At 41.4% G+C, this 21,495-nt stretch overlaps 2 protein-coding genes across 15 annotated transcripts in view; one reads left to right on the forward strand and one right to left on the reverse strand.

Moving 5' to 3' along the window:
- Positions 1-18,790, reverse strand: part of FLT3 (fms related receptor tyrosine kinase 3) — a 116,735-nt gene extending 97,945 nt beyond the window's left edge. For both annotated transcript variants that reach the window (XM_055089565.1, XM_055089564.1), the window contains exon 1: positions 18,715-18,790. The gene's annotated coding sequence lies outside the window, so the exon portion shown is untranslated. The remainder of the gene's footprint in view (positions 1-18,714) is intronic.
- The window catches only part of PAN3 (poly(A) specific ribonuclease subunit PAN3), a 122,159-nt gene continuing 119,440 nt past the window's right edge, over positions 18,777-21,495 (forward strand). For 11 of the 13 annotated variants that reach the window (XR_003682603.2, XR_003682602.2, XM_028497663.2 and 8 more), the window contains exon 1: positions 20,017-20,545. Coding sequence is in view for 9 of the 13 variants with exons in the window: in XM_028497663.2 (XP_028353464.1) it covers positions 20,116-20,545 (430 nt within the window). In the remaining 4 variants the exon portion in view is untranslated. Of the gene's footprint in view, positions 19,886-20,016; positions 20,546-21,122; positions 21,142-21,495 lie in introns of those variants that run through there. The other 2 variants (XM_028497669.2, XM_007126279.4) reach the window with 2 other exon arrangements.

The raw sequence follows: 21,495 nt of genomic DNA on the forward strand, positions 1-21,495 counted from the left end.
CGGGCCCAGCCGCTCCGCGGCACGTGGGATCCTCCCAGACCAGGGCGCGAACCCGGTTCCCCTGTATCGGCAGGCGGACGCGCAACCGCTGCGCCACCAGGGAAGCCCTATAAATTTAATTAGTTAAATATTTCTAAGTATTTCACTTAAAACATAAGTCTGTCAGATTCTCTTAAACATATCAAATACCTCAAATCGTGAACAAAACATAGAAACGATAATAAACAATGATTACAAAGTTTATGACAACACCTATTCAAAAATATTAACATTATAATTTGGCTTTTTTTTTTTTTTTACCATCTAAAAGCTTATTTGTATACTTTCCCAGAGTTGCAAGTTTTCTTATCTAAGAGAAGCTCAGGCTGGCTGTGACAGGTAAACTTAAGATCACAGGTTATTGATTTGGTGTCAGGTGATGAGAACCTGGGTGCATCTTCCAGAATAATTCACACAGGCCAGTCTTTATTTGGCTGATCACTTCTTCAAACCATGTTTTTGGTTTTGGGGTTTAAAAGAAAAATCCAGTACATTATGTATTCCTCTTGATCGCTGCCACTCTTTTCTAACTATAACGTCTTACATAACCTTTCATTTCCTGATTCAAGTTGCACCCCCATCTAGTGACTCTCTTCATTTCTTTGCACCTCTCCATCCAACTGTGATCGTGATGATGTACACCCATCCAACCACCTATCCTCAAAGAACATTGACACCATTGCTGCCAACCACTGTCATTAAAGTGTACCAGTCCATTTTCAAGGTTACACCCTGACAGTCCTCCACCTCTGAAATCTTAGATTTCAATACACTAATCTAATAGCAACTCCCAATCCTTCCCTGGTCTGCACCTTAATTCAAGTCTGATTAGATTTGTGTGATTAAAAATCTGCTGGGGAGATTAGGATGGACACATACACACTACTATATATGAAACAGATTAATAAGAACCTACTGTATAGCACAGGGAACTCTACTCAATACTCTGTAATGACCTATACGGGAAAAGAATCTAAGAAGGAGTGGATATATGTAAATGTATAACTGATTCACTTTGCTGCACAGCAGCAAGTAACACAACGTTGTAAAGCAACTATACTCCAATAAAAATTAATTAAAAAACAAACAAACAAACCAAAAAACCCAAAGACAGAAAGCTGTACTTAAAAGAAAAAAAAAATTCTGCAGGGGTTAGTCTGGAAGGTGAGCTTCAGCAGTCGTTTAAAGGAAGGAGAGGGAAGACTATGGTTTGATAGAAAGCAGTATAAAGGATCTATTGCTAATCAGGATGACTGCTATGTGATGGCCCTGCAGGGAAAGATCACCGGATAAGTCAGGTCACAATGGAAAACTCCTGTTGGGGTGCAGTGAGAGATGAGTTAGTTAAATGAAAGGAGGGGGGATCAATTTTATATGAGTCCTTTAATTTAAAATGGGAATTGGGTGTTATTCTCAGAGCAGCACAAGTTTTCGCGCCATGGAAAAGCAGCAGAAATACTGAAACCTTGCCAGTAACATAGAAAAGTCTAAAGGGTGATTGAGGATTACTCCCCTACGGACAAAACCATTCCTGGGCACTTCTGTCTATGGAGTTTTAAAATTAAGTTTTGGAGAATTTTAATGATGCTATTAAAATTTTAGGGGATGGATCATATTTCATATACTTCAGGTTTATTTTTTCAGTAATCATAAACATAATCCTAAAATATCCCAGTGTTCCAGCAAACAGTAACCAAATGTCTTCAGTCCGTTACGATTGCAATACTATACACACAGGTGTCAAAAACATTTGATTACACCTCCAGATTTATGGTTAACAATGGAAAAAGAGTCACTTTAAGGACTTTGCTCCGAATCAGTCTCGATTATTCAAGGGATCATTAACCAATTTTGGTTAAAGTTCAAACGGCTCACAACTAGCTTATTCCCCGTGGTAGGCAGGCTCTAAGATGGTCCCAAGGAACATCCCCAGCTCCTGGTGTAATAACACTTGTGTAATAACCGCCTCCCTCCCCTGAGTGTAGGCTGGACCTAATGACTCACTTCTAACACGTGGAAAATGGCAAGTGACAGGATGCCGTTCGGGGTTTAGGTTAGGAGATGATGGAGGCTTCCATCTTGCTTGCCCTCTCTCCGTCTCATTCATGCTCTGAGGGAATCCACTCAGCTTCTCCACGGAGAGGTCCTTCCACAAGGAACCAGTGTCTCTGGAGACGAGCCAGTGAGGACTTAAGGGAGGCCTGACAGCAGCCTCACACATGTGTTCAGAGGGCCACTCCCCCCCAACCCCGCCACCAGTTGGGTCTTGGAAGGACTGCCTCCGTGGGAGACTCTGAGCCGGAGGAGGAGGAGGAGGAGGAGGAGCGCACCTAAGCCACGCCCAGATTCTGGACCCTGAGGCTGTGAGATAACAGTTGCTCCTTGTTTGAAGCTGCTAAATTTGGGGCGGGGGGTGGGGGTGGGGGTGGGGGTGGGGGTGGTGGTAATCTGTTAAGCAGCAATAGAGAACTAATACACTGCCGTTTCTTAGTCTATATTGAAACCTGAATAAGTGAATTGAGAAATGTAGGCGACTTTGGTCAAGCAGGAGATCATTAAATTCTCCGAAAGGAGAAAAAGTTGGAGTGTGTTGAAAACAAAGAACAATGAGAATTTATTAGTAATCGTATATCAAAATTATATTTTTATTCTAGCATCAATATAAAATTTCCTCTGGGCTGACCTTTTTTAGCAGGATGAATGAATTCGTGTTGATTCATCCACATTTCCATCTTTAGGCCCAGTAGCTCGTATTTGTGTACTGGTTGGGATGTGATGTAACTTATGGCTAAAGAAGATGGGAAGAAGAAATGGCTCAGGCTAACTGAACTTGAAGCCATAGGCGTTCTTGAGATCAAGTGATAGAGGCAATCATCTCGGACTCTACCTTAGAGGTCTCCAGCACAGAGCTGTCCAATAGAGATAGAATGCAACCCACATATGTAATTTGAAATTTTCTAGTAGCCACATTAAAAATACATATATATTTATTTATATTTCTATTATATTATATATATTTATTTATTTCGCTGCGCTGGGTCTTAGTTGCAGCACAGGGGATCCTCATTGCCTCGTGCGGGACCTAGTTCCCTGACCAGGGATCGAACCCAGGCCCCCTGCACTGGGAGTGTGGAGTCTTAACCACTGAACCACCGGGAAGTCCCTAGTAGCCACATTTTTAAATGAAGAAGAAACCGGTGAAATTAATTTCAATAACTTTTATTTAACCCCAAGTATCAAAAATATTATCATTTCAGTATGTGATCAATATAAAAATAACTTGATATTTTAGTGAGGTTTTTTTGTACTGAGTTTTCAAAATCCAGTGTGTATTTTACAGTTACAATGAATCTCAATTTGGACGCTAAATTTTTATTTATAAATACTCGAATTGTATTCGCATTTCATAAAATGTAGACTTGAAAAAGTATATTTACATACCCAGATTGTTCCAAACATACTTCAAAGTTTTCTAATAATTGAATTGGGTATCCTCAGTTCTTAAAAATAAGTTAATGAAAATTAAATACAGACATTTAAAAGTTTAATTCCTCAATTGCCCTGGCCATCTTTCAAGGGCTCAGTAGGCACAAGTGGCTGGTGGTCACTGAACTGCACAGCACAGCTCTGGTACGGGGTAGGCATTCAGTAAATTGTTGCAGGGGAATTTCCCTGGTGGTCCAGTGGTTAAGACTCCACGCTTCCAATGCAGGGGGCGCGGGTTTGAACCCTGGTCCGGGAACTAAGATCCCACGTGCTGCGTGGCCAAAAAAAAAAATCAGTTATGAGTTAAACCAAAAGACGGCCTGAAATTTCTTCCAGAAAAAAAGAATCGATAGCAATAGTTATCAGTTTGTAACAACCAGAGTATTTTCAGTTTCGTGTGGTTTTACTTATATTAATAACCTGAAAACTGACAGCATTCTCTGCACAGTGGAATTTGAACTCTGGGTCATCAGAGTCCCTCTGAAATGTTTAAATTCTTTGATGACACTCATTTATTTGTATTTTTGATTTGTGATAATTTGGGGATTTAAAATTCTCCACTGGGGATGAAAACCAAAGTGACTAATGATTTATGAAGTCATTTTAAGAGTTAAAATGGCAATATCTTTTAAAAACACTTTGATAGGAATATTACCTTCATATCAAAAAATTACTACATTGATTTTGCATATTTCTTTTTCTTTTTTTGGTGGTGCGTGGGCCTCTCACTATTGTGGCCTCTCCCCCTGCGGAGCACAGGCTCCGGACGCACAGGCTCAGCAGCCATGGCTCACGGGCCCAGCCACTCTGCGACATGTGGGATCTTCCCGGACCGGGGCACGAACCCGTGGCCCCTGCATTGGCAGGCGGATTCTCAACCACTGCGCCACCAGGGAAGCCCTGATTTTGCCTATTTCTAAACCACACATCTCACCCCCTGCCCCCTCCCCCATACATTCCATCTTCCGTGGTTCCAGGGACAAAGTCAGAAGTTTACATTTTAGATTGGGGTGCAGTGTACACCTGATATACTGCAAAAGACTGATAGTACACATATTCTATTTCTGGATATTTAACAGCAAGGAAGTACTGAATGGTCATCTTATCAGTTAAGTTACTTTCCTAAAGCTAAAGCTATTTCTGTCCTTCTGGTAAATAGGGGAAGGGGTCTGCACAAGTATTAATAGAGCCTTAACAAGCTTAGGCTGTTTCCAAATAAAAGCTGAGGGTTAAGGCTTAGAAAATGTAGTGGGTCTTCGCTCTTTCTGCTCCCCCCTCTTTTCCCCCCTTCTTTCTTTTTTTCTTTCTTTTTTTTTTTTTTTTTTTGCGGTACGTGGGCCTCTCACTGCTGTGGCCTCTCCCGCTGCGGAGCACAGGCTCCGGACGCGCAGGCCCAGCGGCCATGGCTCACGGGCCCAGCCGCTCCGTGGCATATGGGATCCTCCCGGACCGGGGCACGAACCCGTGTCCCCTGCATCGGCAGGCGGACTCTCAACCACTGCGCCACCAGGGAAGCCCTAGTGCTCATTTTTTATCAAAGTAATCCATGCACATTACTTAAGGCTTTTAATAAAAAGCTGTTCAGATCTAGAATATATGCCCACCATGTTATCATGCTATCTTGCCTTCACTATGCAGTATTAGGATTTCCTTCTCCCTTTATTTCAATTGAATTTCATTTTCCGGATCTCATTTCTCTCTTTTGCTTATGGTTTCTGGGTTTCTAGTATTGTTTAAGGTTTTTGACACAATATTATATATAGTCTCCTAAATTTTCTTCTTATATATTTTTATATCCCATTTGAACTTTATTTTTACACAGAGAATCCTTCCAGAGTTTTCATATACTGTTATATTTTTTAAAATAGAAAATTACAGCAGTGACATTTATTTTTAAAAATTCCTTTTCTCACAGAGCTAAGACAACACCTTTGACATATATATATTTTAAATTTTTATTGAAATACACTTGATTTACAATGTTGTGTTAGTTTCAGGTGTACAGCAAAGTGACTTCAGTAGTTGGGCGCTTGGGCTCAGTAGTTGTGGCTCATCAGCTCTAGAGCGCAGGCTCAGTAGTTGTGGCGCACGGGCTTAGTTGCTCTGTGGCATGTGGGACCTTCCCGGACCAGGGATCGAACCTGTGTCCCCTGCATTGGCAGGCAGATTCTTAACCACTGCGAGACCAGCAAAGTCCCTCATCAATTCTTTATTCAGATCACTTTGCTTGCCAGTATACTCTTTTGTCTCTGGTTTCTTTCTCTCAACATTATTTTATGAGATCCATCATGTCACTGCATGTAGCAATAGTTAGCTCATTTTTCTTTGTCTACAGTTTTCTATTGGATTAACATATTCTATAATTGTTTATTTATTTTACGGTTTAAAGGCATTATTACTTTTCCAGTATTGGCCTATAATAAACAATGTTTCTAGGAATAATGTACATACTTTTTAGTGAATATCTGGTGCAAAGAAATGCATGTATTTCTATTGAGAATTCACCTAGGAGTTAAATTGCTGTGTCTACATGTATTTAATTTTAACAGATAATGCCCAACTGTTTCCCAATGTATTTGTACCAGTTTCAACTCCTAATGGCAGTATATAAAGATTCCAGCTACTCCACATTCTCATCAGCATTTGGTATGATCACTTTTTAAATTTTAGCATTTTGTCAACTGTGTTGTTATGCATTTTTGTTTTAATTTAATTCTGATTACTAAAGAGACGGAAAACCTTTTCATGGCTTATTGGCCATTTGTATATCATCTTTTGAGAAGTGCCTCTCAAAAGAGGCACTTCAAGTCTCTTACTAATTTTTCTGTTGGGCTGTTTATCATTTTCTTACTGATTGAACGAGTTCTTTATATATCATGGTTATGAGCCCTTCACTGGTCATATGTGTTGTAAATATTTTATACCACTCCCACTTCTTACTTTATTTTAAAAAGTTATTTATTTATCTTTGGCTGTGTTGGGTCTTCATTGCTGCACGCGGGCTTTCTCTAGTTGCGGCGAGCGGGGCTACTCATCGCGGTGGCTTTTCTTGTTGCGGAGCACGGGCTTTAGGTACATGGGCTTCAGTAGTTGTGGCTCGCAGGCTTCAGTAGTTGTGGCTTGCAGACTCTAGAGCACAGGCTCAGTAGTTGTGGTGCATGGGCTTAGTTGCTCCACGGCATGTGGGATCTTCCTGGACCAGGGTTCAAACCTGTGTCCCCAGCAGTGGCAGTCGGATCCTTAACCACTGCACCACCAGGGAAGTCCCACCCTTTTCACTTTAAAGATTAAGTTGTTAATTTTTTTTTTTTTTGCCACGCCACATGGCTTGTGGGAATCTTAGTTCCCCAACCAGGGATTGAACCTGGACCCTCATCAGTGAAAGTGTAGAGTCCTAACCACTGGACTCCCAGGGAATTCCCTAAGTCGTTAATTTTAATGTATTTTTTTGTGTGTGCTTTTTCCTTTTGTTAATGTCTTATGTCCTGTTCATGAAATCTTTGCTACCTCAGGGTAATGAAGATATTCTACCACGTAATTTTTAAGAAGACTTATTGTTTTACTTTTAATTTTAAACCTATAATCTACCTTCAGTTGATTTTTGTAAATGGTGTGAGGTAGGTTCAAATTTCTTTTCCTCATCTCCACCCATATGTATATTTAATTGAACAAACATCACTTTTTGAAAAGACAATACTTTCTTCACAGATCTGTAGTACACACGCGCACACACACACACACACACACACACACACACATCCTACTTGGGTTTGAGTAGGATTGCACCAAATCTGTATATCAATTTGGGGTTGAATTGGTATCTTTATATTTCCAATCTGTGAAATTGCTATGTCTATTTATTTAGATATTCCTAATAATAATTTATATTTTTCTGACTGGTTTTATGGTTCTATGTGTAGAAATCTTGCACACATTTCATTAGAGTTGTTTCTAGGTATGATTGCATAAATGATATTTTTAAAAATTTCAGTTTTCTAATTTTTGCTGGTATATAGAAATGCAATTGAATTGTGCATGTTGACCTTTTATCCAGCAAAAATACACCATCATAATTTCTGCAGATCTTCAGTTTTATTTCTTCCTTTCCAATCCTTAATTCTTTTTCTTTCTCCCTTTTCATACTGGTTAGAACCTCTGGTACAATGTTAGTGTAAATGGTGATAATGGGCATCCCATGTCCTGATTTCAGAGGGAAATCTTCCAATATTTCACCATTAACTATGCCGTTTGCTATAGGTTTTTAAAATTTTTATAGATACCATTTATTAGGTTAAATATGCCCCTTGCCATTCCTAGTATGCTATGGATTTTAAAAAAAATATCATGGGCATTAAAAAACATTTTGTCAAATTTTTTTCTGCAATTAAGATGATTTTTCTCTTTTATTCTGTTAATGTGGTAGATTACGTTGATTTTTCAACATTAAACCATCCTTTCATTCCTGAGTATGCCCATCTTTTATTATCCTTTTTCTATATTGTTAGATTCATTTGGGATTTTTGCACCTATGTAAGTGAGTGAGATTGGCTTTTAATGTCTCTTCTTTGTAATGGCTTTGTTAGCATGGTATCAAAACTGCTGGCCTAAGAAGATTTAAGAATTCTTCAGTTCCTTGGAAAAATATGTATATTGGTGTTACTTCTTCTTTAAATATTTGATAGGATTCTCTGGTGAAGTTATCTGGGCCTGCAGTTTTCATTGGGGTAAATTTTGGATTAAATTTCTTTAGAAGACAAAGGGTTATTCAGCTTTTCTTTTTCTCTGGCCAGTTTTGATAATTTTTTAAGGAATTTTCCCATTTGATCAAAAATTTCACATTTTTGTCATCAAGTTATGTCTCTATGTATTGTTGACCTGAAATAAATAGACTGCCAGATTTTTCTCCAGCAAAGATGGGTTTATTCAGGATCAGAAGAGAATTGCAGTTCAGGGTCTGCAATCATGGCAAGTCATGTGCAAGTCCCCACACGGCAAGGGAAGAAGACTTTTATAGAGGGGAAAGTAAGCTGGGAGGGCTAACGTAAAACAGTCCATGGCTTTTCGTTGGCTGAGTCCTTGCCAGGAAAGCAGAGGAGTCTCTCTTCTTCTTGTTGGGTTCTGCTATTGTTGCAGGTTATGAAAGCTCCCCCTTCTGGGCTCCTGACTCTATTTAATTAAGGCTTCTGTTTATTAATTTTTTTACAATATTTTATCTGTTTATGTCTGTAATAAGATCCTCTCTTTCATACCCGATATTGGTTATTTGTGCCTTCATCTTTTCTTGATCAGTCTATTCAAAGGGTTTATTAATTTTATTAGTCTTTTCAAAGGATCAATTCTTGACAATTGAGTCTATTATGTGTATGTTTCTATTTTTGTTTTCTACTTTCTTCGGGCTTAATTTGACAGAGTTTTTTCTAAATTTTGAAATGGTTGCTTAGATCACTGTTTTCAGCCTCTTTTCTAATATAGGCATTTAAGGCTATATTTCCCCCTTTAATTATGTGTTTAACTGTATTTTGATGTTGTCATTAATTTCTAGTTTAATTCCACTGATTAGAGTCTATATATGATTTCAGTCCTTTGAAATTTAGTGAGACTTGCTTTATGGCTCAGCACATGGTCAGTTTTATAAATGTTCTATATGCACTTATATTCTGCAATTGGAAGTACAGTGCCTAAGAGGTCAAATTTGTTCGTAAAATTTGTGTTTTTCTTACCGATTCTGTCTGCTTAGTTTATCAGTTATTGACATACATGTTTAAATTTTCTCATTTTGATTGTGGATTTGTCTATTTTCTCCTTTTAGTTTTGACAATTTTCATTATACATTTTGAGTATATGTTATATGCATACAAATTTGGAATTTAACTTAACTTTAACTAACTTAACTTTAATTTAACTTTAACTTAACTCTTATTTATTTATTTATTTTGGCCATGCCACATGGCTTACGGGATCTTAGTTCCCCAACCAGGGATTGAACCCATCCCTTGGTAGTGAAAGCGCGGAGTCCTAACCACTGGACCAACCACCAGGGAATTCCCTGGAGTTGTTAAACCTTACTGGTGACTTTAACTTATCAATATGAAATGTCCTTCTTTATCCCTAGAAGTTTTTCTTGACTGTGTTTGTGTTATATACATTTTACCATCCTTTTACTTTCAACTTTTTTGATTCCTGATTATGGCCAAGTATAGGATTGATTTTTGAAATCTTCCATGGTTACATGAAAGTAACATGAAAGAACACATACTTTGGTAACAGGGTACAAAGTTCTATATTTGGCTAAAAACCAAGCCAGTTGATTATATTATTAATATATTAATATCCTTGATTTTTTGTCCACTTATTTGTTATTTTTAATTAATTAATTTATTTTTATTTATTTTTTGGCCACGTTGGGTCTTCATTGCTGCGCGCGGGCTTTCTCTAGTTGTGGCGAGCGGGGGCTACTCTTTGTTGTGGTGCACAGGCTTCTCACCGCAGTGGCTTCTCTTGTTGCAGAGCACAGACTCTAGGCGCACGGGCTTCAGTAGTTGTGGCATGCGGCCTCAGTAGTTGTGGAACGCAGGCTCAGTAGTTGTGGCTCGTGGGCTCTAGAGCACAGGCTCAGTAGTTGTGGCGCACAGGCTTAGTTGCTCCACGGCACATGGGATCTTCCAGGACCAGGGCTCAAACCCATGTCCCCTGCATTGGGAGGCGGATTCTTAACCACCGCACCACCAGGGAAGCCCTATCTGTTAAATTCTGAAAGAAGTTTATTAAACTTTACCATTATAATTGTCTGTGTGTGTGTGTATGGGATTTTAACCAAGTTCTTGTATTGTTAGGTGCTTTTGGATTTTTGAATTCAATATTTATTTGGTGCCTAGAAGTTTAAGATTATTATTATTTTGTCGAGTTTACCTCCTTTTATCTTTATATAATATTCCTCTTTTTCACACTTAATGCTTTGGCCTTAATTTTTCTATACTTGATATTAATAGTCTCATTCTTGTTTTCTTTTTGCTTGCATTTAGGCAAACATCAAAACTCCTAAATAAACTGTTGTACCCAGATCCTTGCTATGTACTAGGTAATGTGAGGGGGTTAACAGTCTGTGCCAAAGACAAAGTTTCTTGCTTCCAGGAGCTTCATTTTAATTTTACTAATGGCATATGTCATTAAGATTCTTGCTTTAATACATATATTTTTCAGCACATCTCCTAATTTAAAGCTTTTCATCGAAGAGTATAAACTAAAAAGGTGCACTGAAACAGGTATCTAATCTTTGATATAGTAAAATCAATGATTAATATAGAACTATCAGCTTTAAGATGATAATGGACATATTATGCATCGTAGAAACATTAAAGTGGTTTTCCAGAGTAGGGGTGCTCGCTTAACCAACAGAAATTGTGGTAGTGGGCTTAGCTAAGTTGAAGGAACTTCTGTAAGGCTGGTGGTAGCTGTATGGGATGATAACAATGGTATATTTGATTATTGGGGTTATTTCCAAGGTACAATTAATATTAAAATTGTATTTGATTTTAATGTATTGCACAGGAATGCAATAAGAATGTGTGTCTTTAAGTCCCTTCAAAACTTGTAAAGAAAAGTAGCAAATTGCTTTTAGTACCACAAAGACCCAAAAATCTATACGATGCATAGAAGTATGATGACAGTGATGAAAGACTATCTCTTCTAGTAGAGTGTCACAGACACACTAAAAAATCTTGCAACATACCAGTTATTTGTAGCTGCCACAAATGGGAAGGCTTTTTTTTTTTTTTTAAAGCCTTTACTGAATTTGTTACAATATTGCTTCTGCTTTATGTTTTGTTTTTTTGGCCGCGAGGCATGCAGGATCTTAGCTCCCCAACCAGGGATCGAATCCGCACCCCCTGCATTGGAAGGCGAAGCCTTAACCACTGGACCACCAGGGAAGTCCCCAAGGCTTTTGTTTTTAGTGCACCAAAAATCTGTCACAACAAGATTAGCACTAGGTAGTTGCTAATAACGTTGTATAGAATTATAGAGCAGAACCTGGAGCATAAGATGACATACGACTTTACAGATATATATAAAGGCAGTAAATTTCATTTCTGGGATTCAGAAATAGTTCTAACTTATCCAGGTGTAGTTCCCACTCTAGATTGTCTTGAGGGAGAATTTTTTTAACTCGGGCTGCTATCACTAATACAATCACTAACTACTCACAAAATATGACATTCCCCCCCCACCCACCCACCAATTATTGGTACTTAATACAAATTAAAATTAGCTTCTAGCAAATCTGCTGCTGGGGGAGTGTCGCTGGAGGCCACCCAGACAAAATATAATTCTCACAGTATATCCCAGAGCAAATATAATTGATGGATTATTTGTAGTGTTAAACGTAATCTTTATTAGCATGAAAATGACTTAGAATTGACCGAAGATTTACTATTAGTAAAGAGTGCTCAAGAATGAAGGGTTCTTTAGCCTTAATGTGAGTAGGCAGTTGCCTACAAAATGTGTTTTTAGGGGATATGAAATGTGTGAAAAATAAGACTCTTAGACAATTTTTAAAAAGCAAAGATGACTATATAATCAAATCAGTACTTTCCTTTTAGAACACTTATTATAGTTATGTGGGAAGATCACACATTTACATTCTAATAATGCTGCCGTTGTTTTTATGAAATTATTTTCAGCATCAGCTTTTGAACCACACAAGAACATTGGCTTTATTTATATTGACATCATTATCTTTAATCACAAATGACATGGCTTGGCTCAGTAATTTTTATTATTTCCCATTACTGGCTCTGATAACTTTGGGTCATTTCCAAAAATCAAATCTTCCCTTAAAAATGAAGAATTGCTACTATAAGGATATTTTTAGAAATTTGATTAGAGTGCTTAAGTAAATCTCAAAAACACAATATAATGTAGAGTAAGCCTAGTTTTTGCCAAGATGACTACCTGGAAAGTAATACTCATTTAGATTATCAGGTGAAAGAGAAAAAATCTCATTGTTTCATCGTACTTCCCACTTCTTCCATCTAAAACCAGGAAAATTGCTGAATTTGTGAACATTAGTGCTAGAGCACACAGAATCTTGGAAGTTACTTTCCCTCCCTCCCTATTAGTATGCAATTATGGGTTTCAAAATCCTGGACTTGCTTGAGGGATACTTCAACAGAGAATCTAAGGAAATGAAATATGGATTTGATGCATTTCAATGAAGGATGAGGAGGAAATATACTTAACCCTGAGGTGGGATGAAGATAACAGTAAGAACGTCCAGAATGAGAGGATACAAACTCGAATGAGATGGTAGCAGTTCAGGAGAAAGATCATAGAACAGAGGAGTTCAAAGAGCCTAAGCTGACTTATTTTGGGGCAAGTCATAGAACTTTATAGATCTTTTCAAATTCTCAGAATCCCAGTATTAACATAACATCCTCATTTTAACTGTTTCACAGGATTTTTGGGAGAAGTGAAAAACATGCCTGGTTGCTTTTGTAGGCTGTGAAACACTGTGGAATTGGAGGCATCATTATAGTACTTGCCAATATCATCATATGTAAGTAAAGGGATGCATGAGAGAGTGCTAAAAGAAGCAATATTAAAGGTAATAAAAGTTGTCAGAAGTAGAATCCCTTCTATGCAGAAAGGTGGTTAAAATTACTTTGCAAATAAAAATTTTGTTTACTCAGTGGCAGAGAGATTATTTTCACCATGAGGTTCTCATTGTTATCATTCAATTCTCAGGACAGCCCCATAAAGTAAGGATTATTTCCATTTTAAAAATTAGGAAACTGAAGCTAAGCGAGGCTAAGAGATTTGCTAAAAGCCACATGGGTATAATGTAGTAAGAACCAGGTTGCAAACCTCATTTTAATTCCAAATCCAGTGTACCTTTTTGTCTCATTAACATTACATTTTGTGTTCACAACACAAGCTAAAAGCTCAGAGGCTATTCCATGCATTGTCCTGAATTATAATAAATGAATTACTTGAAACGTATTCCACAAGTATTCCTGCAAGTCCTACCATGCAGGTGGCACTGAATGGCAGAGGCAGGAGAAAAAAACAAGAGAAAGGGGTGACTGGAAGTCAAGAGAGAGAGAGGGAGGAGTGCTGCAAAAAGGGTTAACGCTGAATATTCTAGAGGAAATATAAAATAGCTGAAAAGTACATAATAAATCTGCTAACTAATACCAGCGGTGGCTCTGGTAAAAAACAAAAATATTTTAACATAGCAGGGGCAAATGTCAGATTAATCTCGATTAAGAGATGAATGGATGATTCAAGTATTAAATTGCCTGCGAAGAGAAGTTAGAGCAAAAGAAGGAGCCCAATGGGACTTTAAAAAATAAAATCTTAATTACATAAGCAGCATACATTCTTCTTGTAAAATCTGGAACATTATGGATAAAGCTAAAATGCCCTTTGATCACTGCTCCCAACCCCATCCTGTTAGCAACTTAATGTTTATCTTTCCAGCTCTTTCTGTACACATTTATACACATCCTTATAGGATATAATGATTTTTACATAAAAGGTGCTATATTCCACATATTTACCTGCATCATGCCTTTTTCATTTAACAATAGGTCTTGGGGAATAATGGTGCATATAGGACCATTCATGAACATTTAGGTCATTTCCAATTTCACTGTTATCAACAGCGCCTCAAATGAGCATTGCATGTATGTCTCCTTGGGCACAACAGTGCTTCTCTAGGGGAGATACAAAGAGTGGCACTGTTGGGCCAGAGGGCATGGATATTCAAAAATTGTATAGATATTGCCAAATTGCCCTCCAATGTGGCTGTGTCAGTTAGCCCTCTTACCAGCAGTGTTTGTTTCTGAGACTTTTAAAAACAAGGACAAAAACATTACTGTTTCTGATTACAAGAGGTTCACAAAATGAAAGAATAAATGCCTTAAAAAGTATTTCAATATACATATTCACATCCGAAGAAGAGGGTCAAGAGAGAGAAGACACTGGATGGAGAACGACTAGATTCCTGAGGAAATGCTAGGGCAGGATCAGAGCATGAGTGAAAGCATTAGTCCTGGATGGAAGAAGTGCCCCTGTTCTGATGAGTTTTGCCGCTGTCTCCTTTCTGTGCCTGTACGGAACAGAAAGCAAGGTACAAGGGTTGCGATGGGGGACTGAAGGTGGACGAATTTTAAAATATAGGGAAAATGAGAAAGCAGATGACTAGGACAATGTTCCTCAAAGAAAAACGGTTCTGAAAAAAGTAAAAATTTTTCGTAAATTCTGCGTATGAAATCCTGCTTTCATATGGATCTTCTGAAAAGTTTTTTGAGGTGCAAGTTTCTTTGATTTATGGACACGATGCTGAGATTCAATCACTACATGAAACTCCCGGCTGTGGAAACAAAATAAAAAACCCCAAAGGGCTGTTTTTTCAACCAGCCCTGGGGAAGCTACGCGATAGTCAGATGCTGGTTTCAGAAAGTTTCACCGTTCTTTCCACCCTCTGTTCCTCTCTTTCCTCCAGAAGGAAGTTGATCCTAGTGATTTCAGCCCACGCATTAAACAGGAAACAATAAAAAATGTATAGAATTCATATTTTCCTAAAGGGAACTTAAAAACTGCTGCTACATGTTATGTACAAAACTGGTTTATGCCACATGAACAGAGAATCACAAGTTCGGTTTTGGTACTTTTTGTTCCTCTTTGTATTCAGTTGTATAGTAGTTCCAAATTCAAAACGAGAAGAAAAGCTGTTCTGTATCAAACCATCTAAGCAATAAATGTTCTATTTTTTTAAAAAATTAATTAATTCATGGCTGTGTTGGGTCTTCATTTCTGTGCAAGGGCTTTCTCTAGTTGTGGCAAGCGGGGGCCACTCTTCATTGCGGTGCGTGGGCCTCTCACTATCGCGGCCTCTCTTCTTGCGGAGCACAGGCTCCAGACGCGCAGGCTCAGTAGTTGTGGCTCACGGGCCCAGTTGCTCGGCGGCATGTGGGATCTTCCCAGACCAGGGCTCGAACACGTGTCCCCTGCATTGGCAGGCAGATTCTCAACCACTGCGCCACCAGGGAAGCCCCATAAATGTTCTATTTTAAAAAGGGCAGGTTGCCGGTCCAAAAAAAACATCCTGCTTTTCGATAATTACAACATATCAACATATTAAAGGCTCTGAAAAAGACTTCAAGTTGTTTTAGTTTCCCAAACTTTCTCAATAACAGAACTTTTTCCTTTGTGTAATATCAATTAACATGCTGTTAAACTAGTCTTCCATGAAACATATTTTGAGAAACACCAGACTAGTGAAAATTTAAAGAAACAGCCGACAACAAATGTCCAGCTTGTCTTCACAAAATTTATTGAAAACAAAATGAAACCAAAAATACAGAGAACAATTTAACAAACAACCATGTACTCACTCCATAGAAAGAAAAGGTTACGATTAAATTACAATAAAGTTTATTTATTTATTTATGGCTGTGTTGGGTCTTCGTTGCTGTGCGCGGTGAGCAGGGGCTACACTTCATTGTGGTTCGCGGGCTTCTCATTGCGGTGGCTTCTCTTGTTGCAGAGCACAGGCTCTCGGAGTGTGAGCTTCAGTAGTTGTGGCATGTGGGCTCAGTAGTTGTGGCACGCGGGCTCTAGAGTGCAGGCTCAGTAGTTGTGGCGCACGGGCTTAGTTGCTCCGCGCATGTGGGATCTTCCCTGACCAGAGCTCGAACCCGTGTCCCCTGCATTGGCAGGCGGATTCTTAACCACTGTGCCACCAGGGAAGCCCCTACAATAAAGTTTTAATGCTTATTTTCTATTATAGAAATAATATATGTTCATGATACAGATTTGGGAAGTAGGGGAAAGATAGGAAGAACCTACTCTGTCATCTTAGCAAAACCACTGTTAATGTTTGAGACAGTTACTTTAATCTATTTCTATTAGGCTTTTTTTTTGTGTGTGTGTGTGGTACCTGGGCCTCTCACGGTTGTGGCCTCTCCTGTAGCGGAGCACAGGCTCCGGACGCACAGGCTCAGCGGCCATGGCTCATGGGCCCAGCCGCTCCGCGGCATGTGGGATCTTCCCGGACAGGGGCACGAACCCTTGTCCCCTGCATCGGCAGGCAGATTCTCAACCCCTGCGCCACCAGGGAAGCCCTCTATTAGGCTTTTTATTGTTTACATCATCACAATAAAACAGCACATACAATTTTGTATCATGTTAAATACTAACACTGCATCATAAGCACTGTTGCACAGTTCATGGCTTTTTAATGGCTGCATAATATTCTCTGTGAATAGTGCACTGTTTAACCATTCCCTTTGGTTTTAGAATTTAGGTTGTTTGCAACTTTTCTTTTTTGGCTTTCATAAGTCATACTGTAACAAGTACATTGTAGCATAATACTTGTTATTTATGGCTACCTTCTAAGATTTGTTTGCCAAGTAGAACAAGAATAGTTCAAAGGTGATGCACATTCTCAAGGCTCCTGAGGAAACACTGCTAACTTCCTTTGAGGGTGCAGGGTAGGGGGTGGCTGAGGCAGTACCATCAGTGCTGTACTAAAGAGCCTATTGGCTCTGTTGCCCCAATTCATTTTAGGTTTCATTTTGTTAGCACTGCTCTATTTTTTCTGCTGATGGAGATTTACAAATCCTAATCTGTCCCTTATCACATTATCTGTCTCCACTGGTTTTGCAACAACACATTGCAGATCTGCTAAATATGCTATATAGTTCTTCATCTAAGCAGCAGAAAACACTGTTTTCATTAAAAATAGGTTAAGGACAGAGTTCAAAGCAAGACAGTAAAGACCATGCTGATGTGCGTCAATTTATTAATACTCTTTGGATATTGTTCAAGGAGCTCCAAGGCCAGCTTTATCAACATTCTGATTGACTAATCAAAGAGCACTAAAGTCACCTAACTATAGTAGGATCTTAGCCTACTTTTCTCCATCTTGTTCACAGAGATTTAATAGAAAACTTTGTCAAATGTGGTACCGAAGGATGATTTACTTTATCTTTAGCATTTCTCTCAGGATTGAGGATGAAGGCTGTATCTTACACATTTCTTATAGCAGAGCCTAGCACAGAACTTGCTTGGTACATAATACACAATAGATTCTCAATAAAGGTTTGCTGGAATGATATGCTTAATTTGGCGTGAACTTAATGAATCTGTTGTCTCACCACAGACACCACTTTCCTTTACAAGTCATCCAGAGACACATATGCTTATTTTAGAAATGGTAAAATGCGTAATGGAAAGAGCATGTTTTGTGATTAGCAGGCCTGAGTTCAAGTCCTGGCTTTGCAAGGATAAGCTGGTAACTCTGTGTAACTCTAGGCCTTAAGTTTGTTCATCTATAAAATGGTGATAACCCACCTTCTTTACTTTCCTCATAGGGTTCTTATGAGAATCAGAAGGGACATCTGATCATGTTATTAACTGACTTTTTAAAACCTTGTGATACCTTTCTATTGCCCTCAAGAAAAAGTTTAATCCTTTAACATGCCTTTCAAGGATTTTGTGATATGGTCCTCCACTGTCACCATTCTAACAATCTAAGCTCTTTTTCACCTCAAGGCCTTTTGCACAAGCTGTCTGCTTTGCCTGGAAGGCTCTTTCCTGCACTCTTACACGCTGACTACTAGTAGCAGCAATACTACTAATAGTGATAGCTACAACCTACTGAATCCTTACTAAGCATGGGATACTTTATATACATTATTAGTTTCTACTTTACCAAGTAAGGTAGTATTCTTACCTGGCTTACAGATAAGGCACAGAGAAGTGAAGCAACTTACCCAGAATAACACAGTTCTTAAGTGTCGCCACTGGGTTACAAACTCAGATCTGTCTGAATTCAAAGCAGATGTTCTCAAGTCCTGCTACTAAGCTATCAGCTTTCTCCAGGAAGCCAACATCTTTAATATCCACCAATAGCTAGTGTGACAAGGTTAGCACCTAAGACACTCATTTGTGATTGCCTGTGTACCATGTGTCTCCCCAAGGAAAGAATAAACAATCCATCTGAACTCAGACAAGACTGCATTTTGTTTACTTTTCCTTCCCCAGCTCCGAGCTCAGTTCCTGGTACACGTGATGGGCATTAATAAACATTTGTTGAATATACATGTGGAAATATTTTTAAACAGAAAGACACAATACAATGTTATTACTACTTCGAATTTAGCTAAGGAACGTCACCAGGCTTACCCGTTTGTGGTCTATGGAATCCACTTTCCCCCCTTCTGCAGTGTGGTACACTTGCTTCTATCCGTTCTTCTGTGACCTCTTCTGTTTGCCACAATTCCTCAAATTCTGCCAACAAACACCCCCCTTCCAACTGCCTTTTGAGAAAACCTTTCGCAGAGGAGAAAAACTAAAACGTTAAAGTTATTTTTCCTTCATAGCAACTCCTTAAAATTCCTGAAAACTTAAAAAAAAAAAAATACAGCGGAGCATAACATCAGCGATCGGTGAGGGAAAAAAACTATCTTTTAAAAATGAATTTCGAGTCAAGACTAGGCCGATTGGAGAAAAGAAACCCAGCGCGGTTTTAAGGGAAACCTTCTGGTGCTGCCTAGGCAGCGGTGTCCCCAGGTGGCATCTCATTGTTCATAATATTTTACTGAAGGCTTTCAGTAATATAAATAGAGAAAACAGGTGCTGCACTCAGCTGGGGGTTTGCCTAAATCAACCTTCTCAGGTTCGATTTTTGGAATAAAAGGCCCAGGAGTTTTTAGGCAATCAGTCCTGTAGCTCTCATCACCCTCAGCGGGAAGGAAAAAGAGAAGGGAGGGGAAAAAGCGAGGGTGCGGAACCGTGGCGAACAGACGGAGCTACTCTCCCAGCAGAGCAAGGGCTTGGCCTCCGGCCCCAGGTGCGGCCCCTCAAAATGACAATCACATTCTGTAAATTTCGTCGTTTCAATAAAAAAACGACGCCTGGCTTTATAAGTAAGAGGATATACGAAAAAGGGAAGGCATTCGCCTCGTGAGAACTCCCCCAGCCGGCTCGGCGTCGGGGAGCACCGCCGCGGTCCGCCCGTCCAACCGCCGACGGCTCGCGGATGCCCAGGGGGCCCGACGCCAGGCCAGGCTTGCCCTCGCGCTCCCGCTACCCACAAGCCCCTGCGCCTCGACGCGCAGGCGCACCGGCGACGGCCGTCTCAGGAAGAGGAAAATGGAATAAACAACTCGGAGGAACCAGAGCGCGAGAGAGCGAGTGGAGGCAGAATTTAAAAATAAACTGGCCCCTCCGCCCTCCCCGCCCGTTCGCCGCCGCCGCTCCCCCTCCCCGAGCCCGCGCCCTCGAAGTCCCCGTCCGGGCCCGCGCGCCCACCCCGTCGTCCCGCGCGGCCCCTTTAAGAAAAGAGAACGAGAGAGTGAGTGAGAGATTCCCAACTCTCCCCCTCCCCTCCTTCCTACCCTCTCCTCCCTCCCCTCTCCCTTCCCCCCCTCTCCCCGGGCGGCTCCGGCTCCCGCAGCGGGACAGACCCACCCGCCCAGGCTTTTCTCCGGCACCGGCAGCGTCTTCTTTCCCTCCCCGGTCTATGGTGGCGGCGGCGGCGGCGGCTCCTCGGGCGGCAGCGGAAGACGAGGCTGCAGCGTTGCCATGAACAGTGGCGGCGGCCTCCCGCCCCCCTCGGCCGCCGCCTCCTCTTCCTCCTCCTCGCTGGCGGCGGCAGTGGCGGTGGTGGCCCCGCCTGGGGTCGGGGGTGTCCCCGGCGGGGCGGCGGCGGGAGTGAAGCTGAAGTACTGCCGCTACTACGCCAAGGATAAGACTTGCTTCTACGGGGAGGAGTGTCAGTTCCTGCATGAGGACCCGGCCGCCGGAGCTGCCCCGGGCCTCGGCCTCCATAGCAACAGCGTCCCCCTGGCTCTGGCGGGCGCGCCCGTGGCCGGCTTTCCGCCCGGAGCGGTCCCGGGCGGGGGAGCCGGGCCGCCCCCGGGGCCCAAAAAGCCGGACCTTGGGGGCCCGGGGGCAGGAACCGCGGCCGGTGGAGGAGGCGGCAGCGGGGTCCTCGACGGACCGCGGCTGGCAAGTGAGTGTGGTCCGGGCTAGGAGGGCGGCCTCGGGACGGCGGCGGAGGGAAGGCCCGGGGCCGGACGAGGCCCTGCGATCGAGCCCGGCCCGCGGGTGCCCCCCCTTCGCCTCCCTCGGCGCTCTGAGAGGCCTAGGCCAGGCCCGAGCCCTCCTTTCGTCTTCCTGCTTCCCCTCCCCACAGCCTTCGGCGAGCCCGGGAGCGAGGGGAGGCTGGCTTCCTGGGAACGTGGGTGGTGGACTGGGGTGGTGGAGTGGGGGTGGGGGGAGAGGAAGGGGGATGGGCTGCGGTGTGCGGGAAAGGGGGTGTCGTTTCCGGGGGGTGTGGAAAGGGGCTGGGTTTGCGGTTACACGTGTTCTGCGTGCCCGTGTGGAGTGGAGTCGGCAGAGGGTTGAGGTCGCCGGGTGGGTGTGTGTGGGTCGGGGGCGGGATGGGAGGGCGGGCTCTGAGGCTTCGTGCAGTGGGTTGAACGAACGGAAAAAGTTTGTGTAAGGCTTCTGGGAGAAAGGTTTTCCAGGCAGGAAATGCTTTCTAAGGATGAAGAGCGAACGGACAGCCGCGTTTATCCTGTGCTGAGGTTGAGTCGGGAGTTGCGAGTAGGCATTTCACAGGACTTGCATTTCAGCATGGTTTTCCTGAAAGGTGGCAGAAGTTTGCAGGGTGTCACTAGGGATCTCGTCTTCTACTGCTTTGTACCAAGCGAACCCTTAGCGTGGAGCCTTGAAAGCGTGTCATGTGCAGCGCACCTTTGTGTGCGGCTGAGCACTTGAATGCGGATATCTTAGGACTGTTTGCATTGTTTTTACTTTTGTCATTATCTGTTGCCTTGCAACTTTTGAGTCGTTACTGAGCGGAGTTTGAAGTTCTAATAAGTGTGAGTGTAATCTGTTTTACAGAATGTTGCCGTTAAGGAAAAAGTAAAGGTGTCAGATTTTCCTTTTTTGTTTTTG

This window comes from Physeter macrocephalus, chromosome 13 (assembly GCF_002837175.3).
Source record: "Physeter macrocephalus isolate SW-GA chromosome 13, ASM283717v5, whole genome shotgun sequence".
In the NCBI taxonomy this organism is placed as follows: Eukaryota; Metazoa; Chordata; class Mammalia; order Artiodactyla; family Physeteridae; genus Physeter; species Physeter macrocephalus.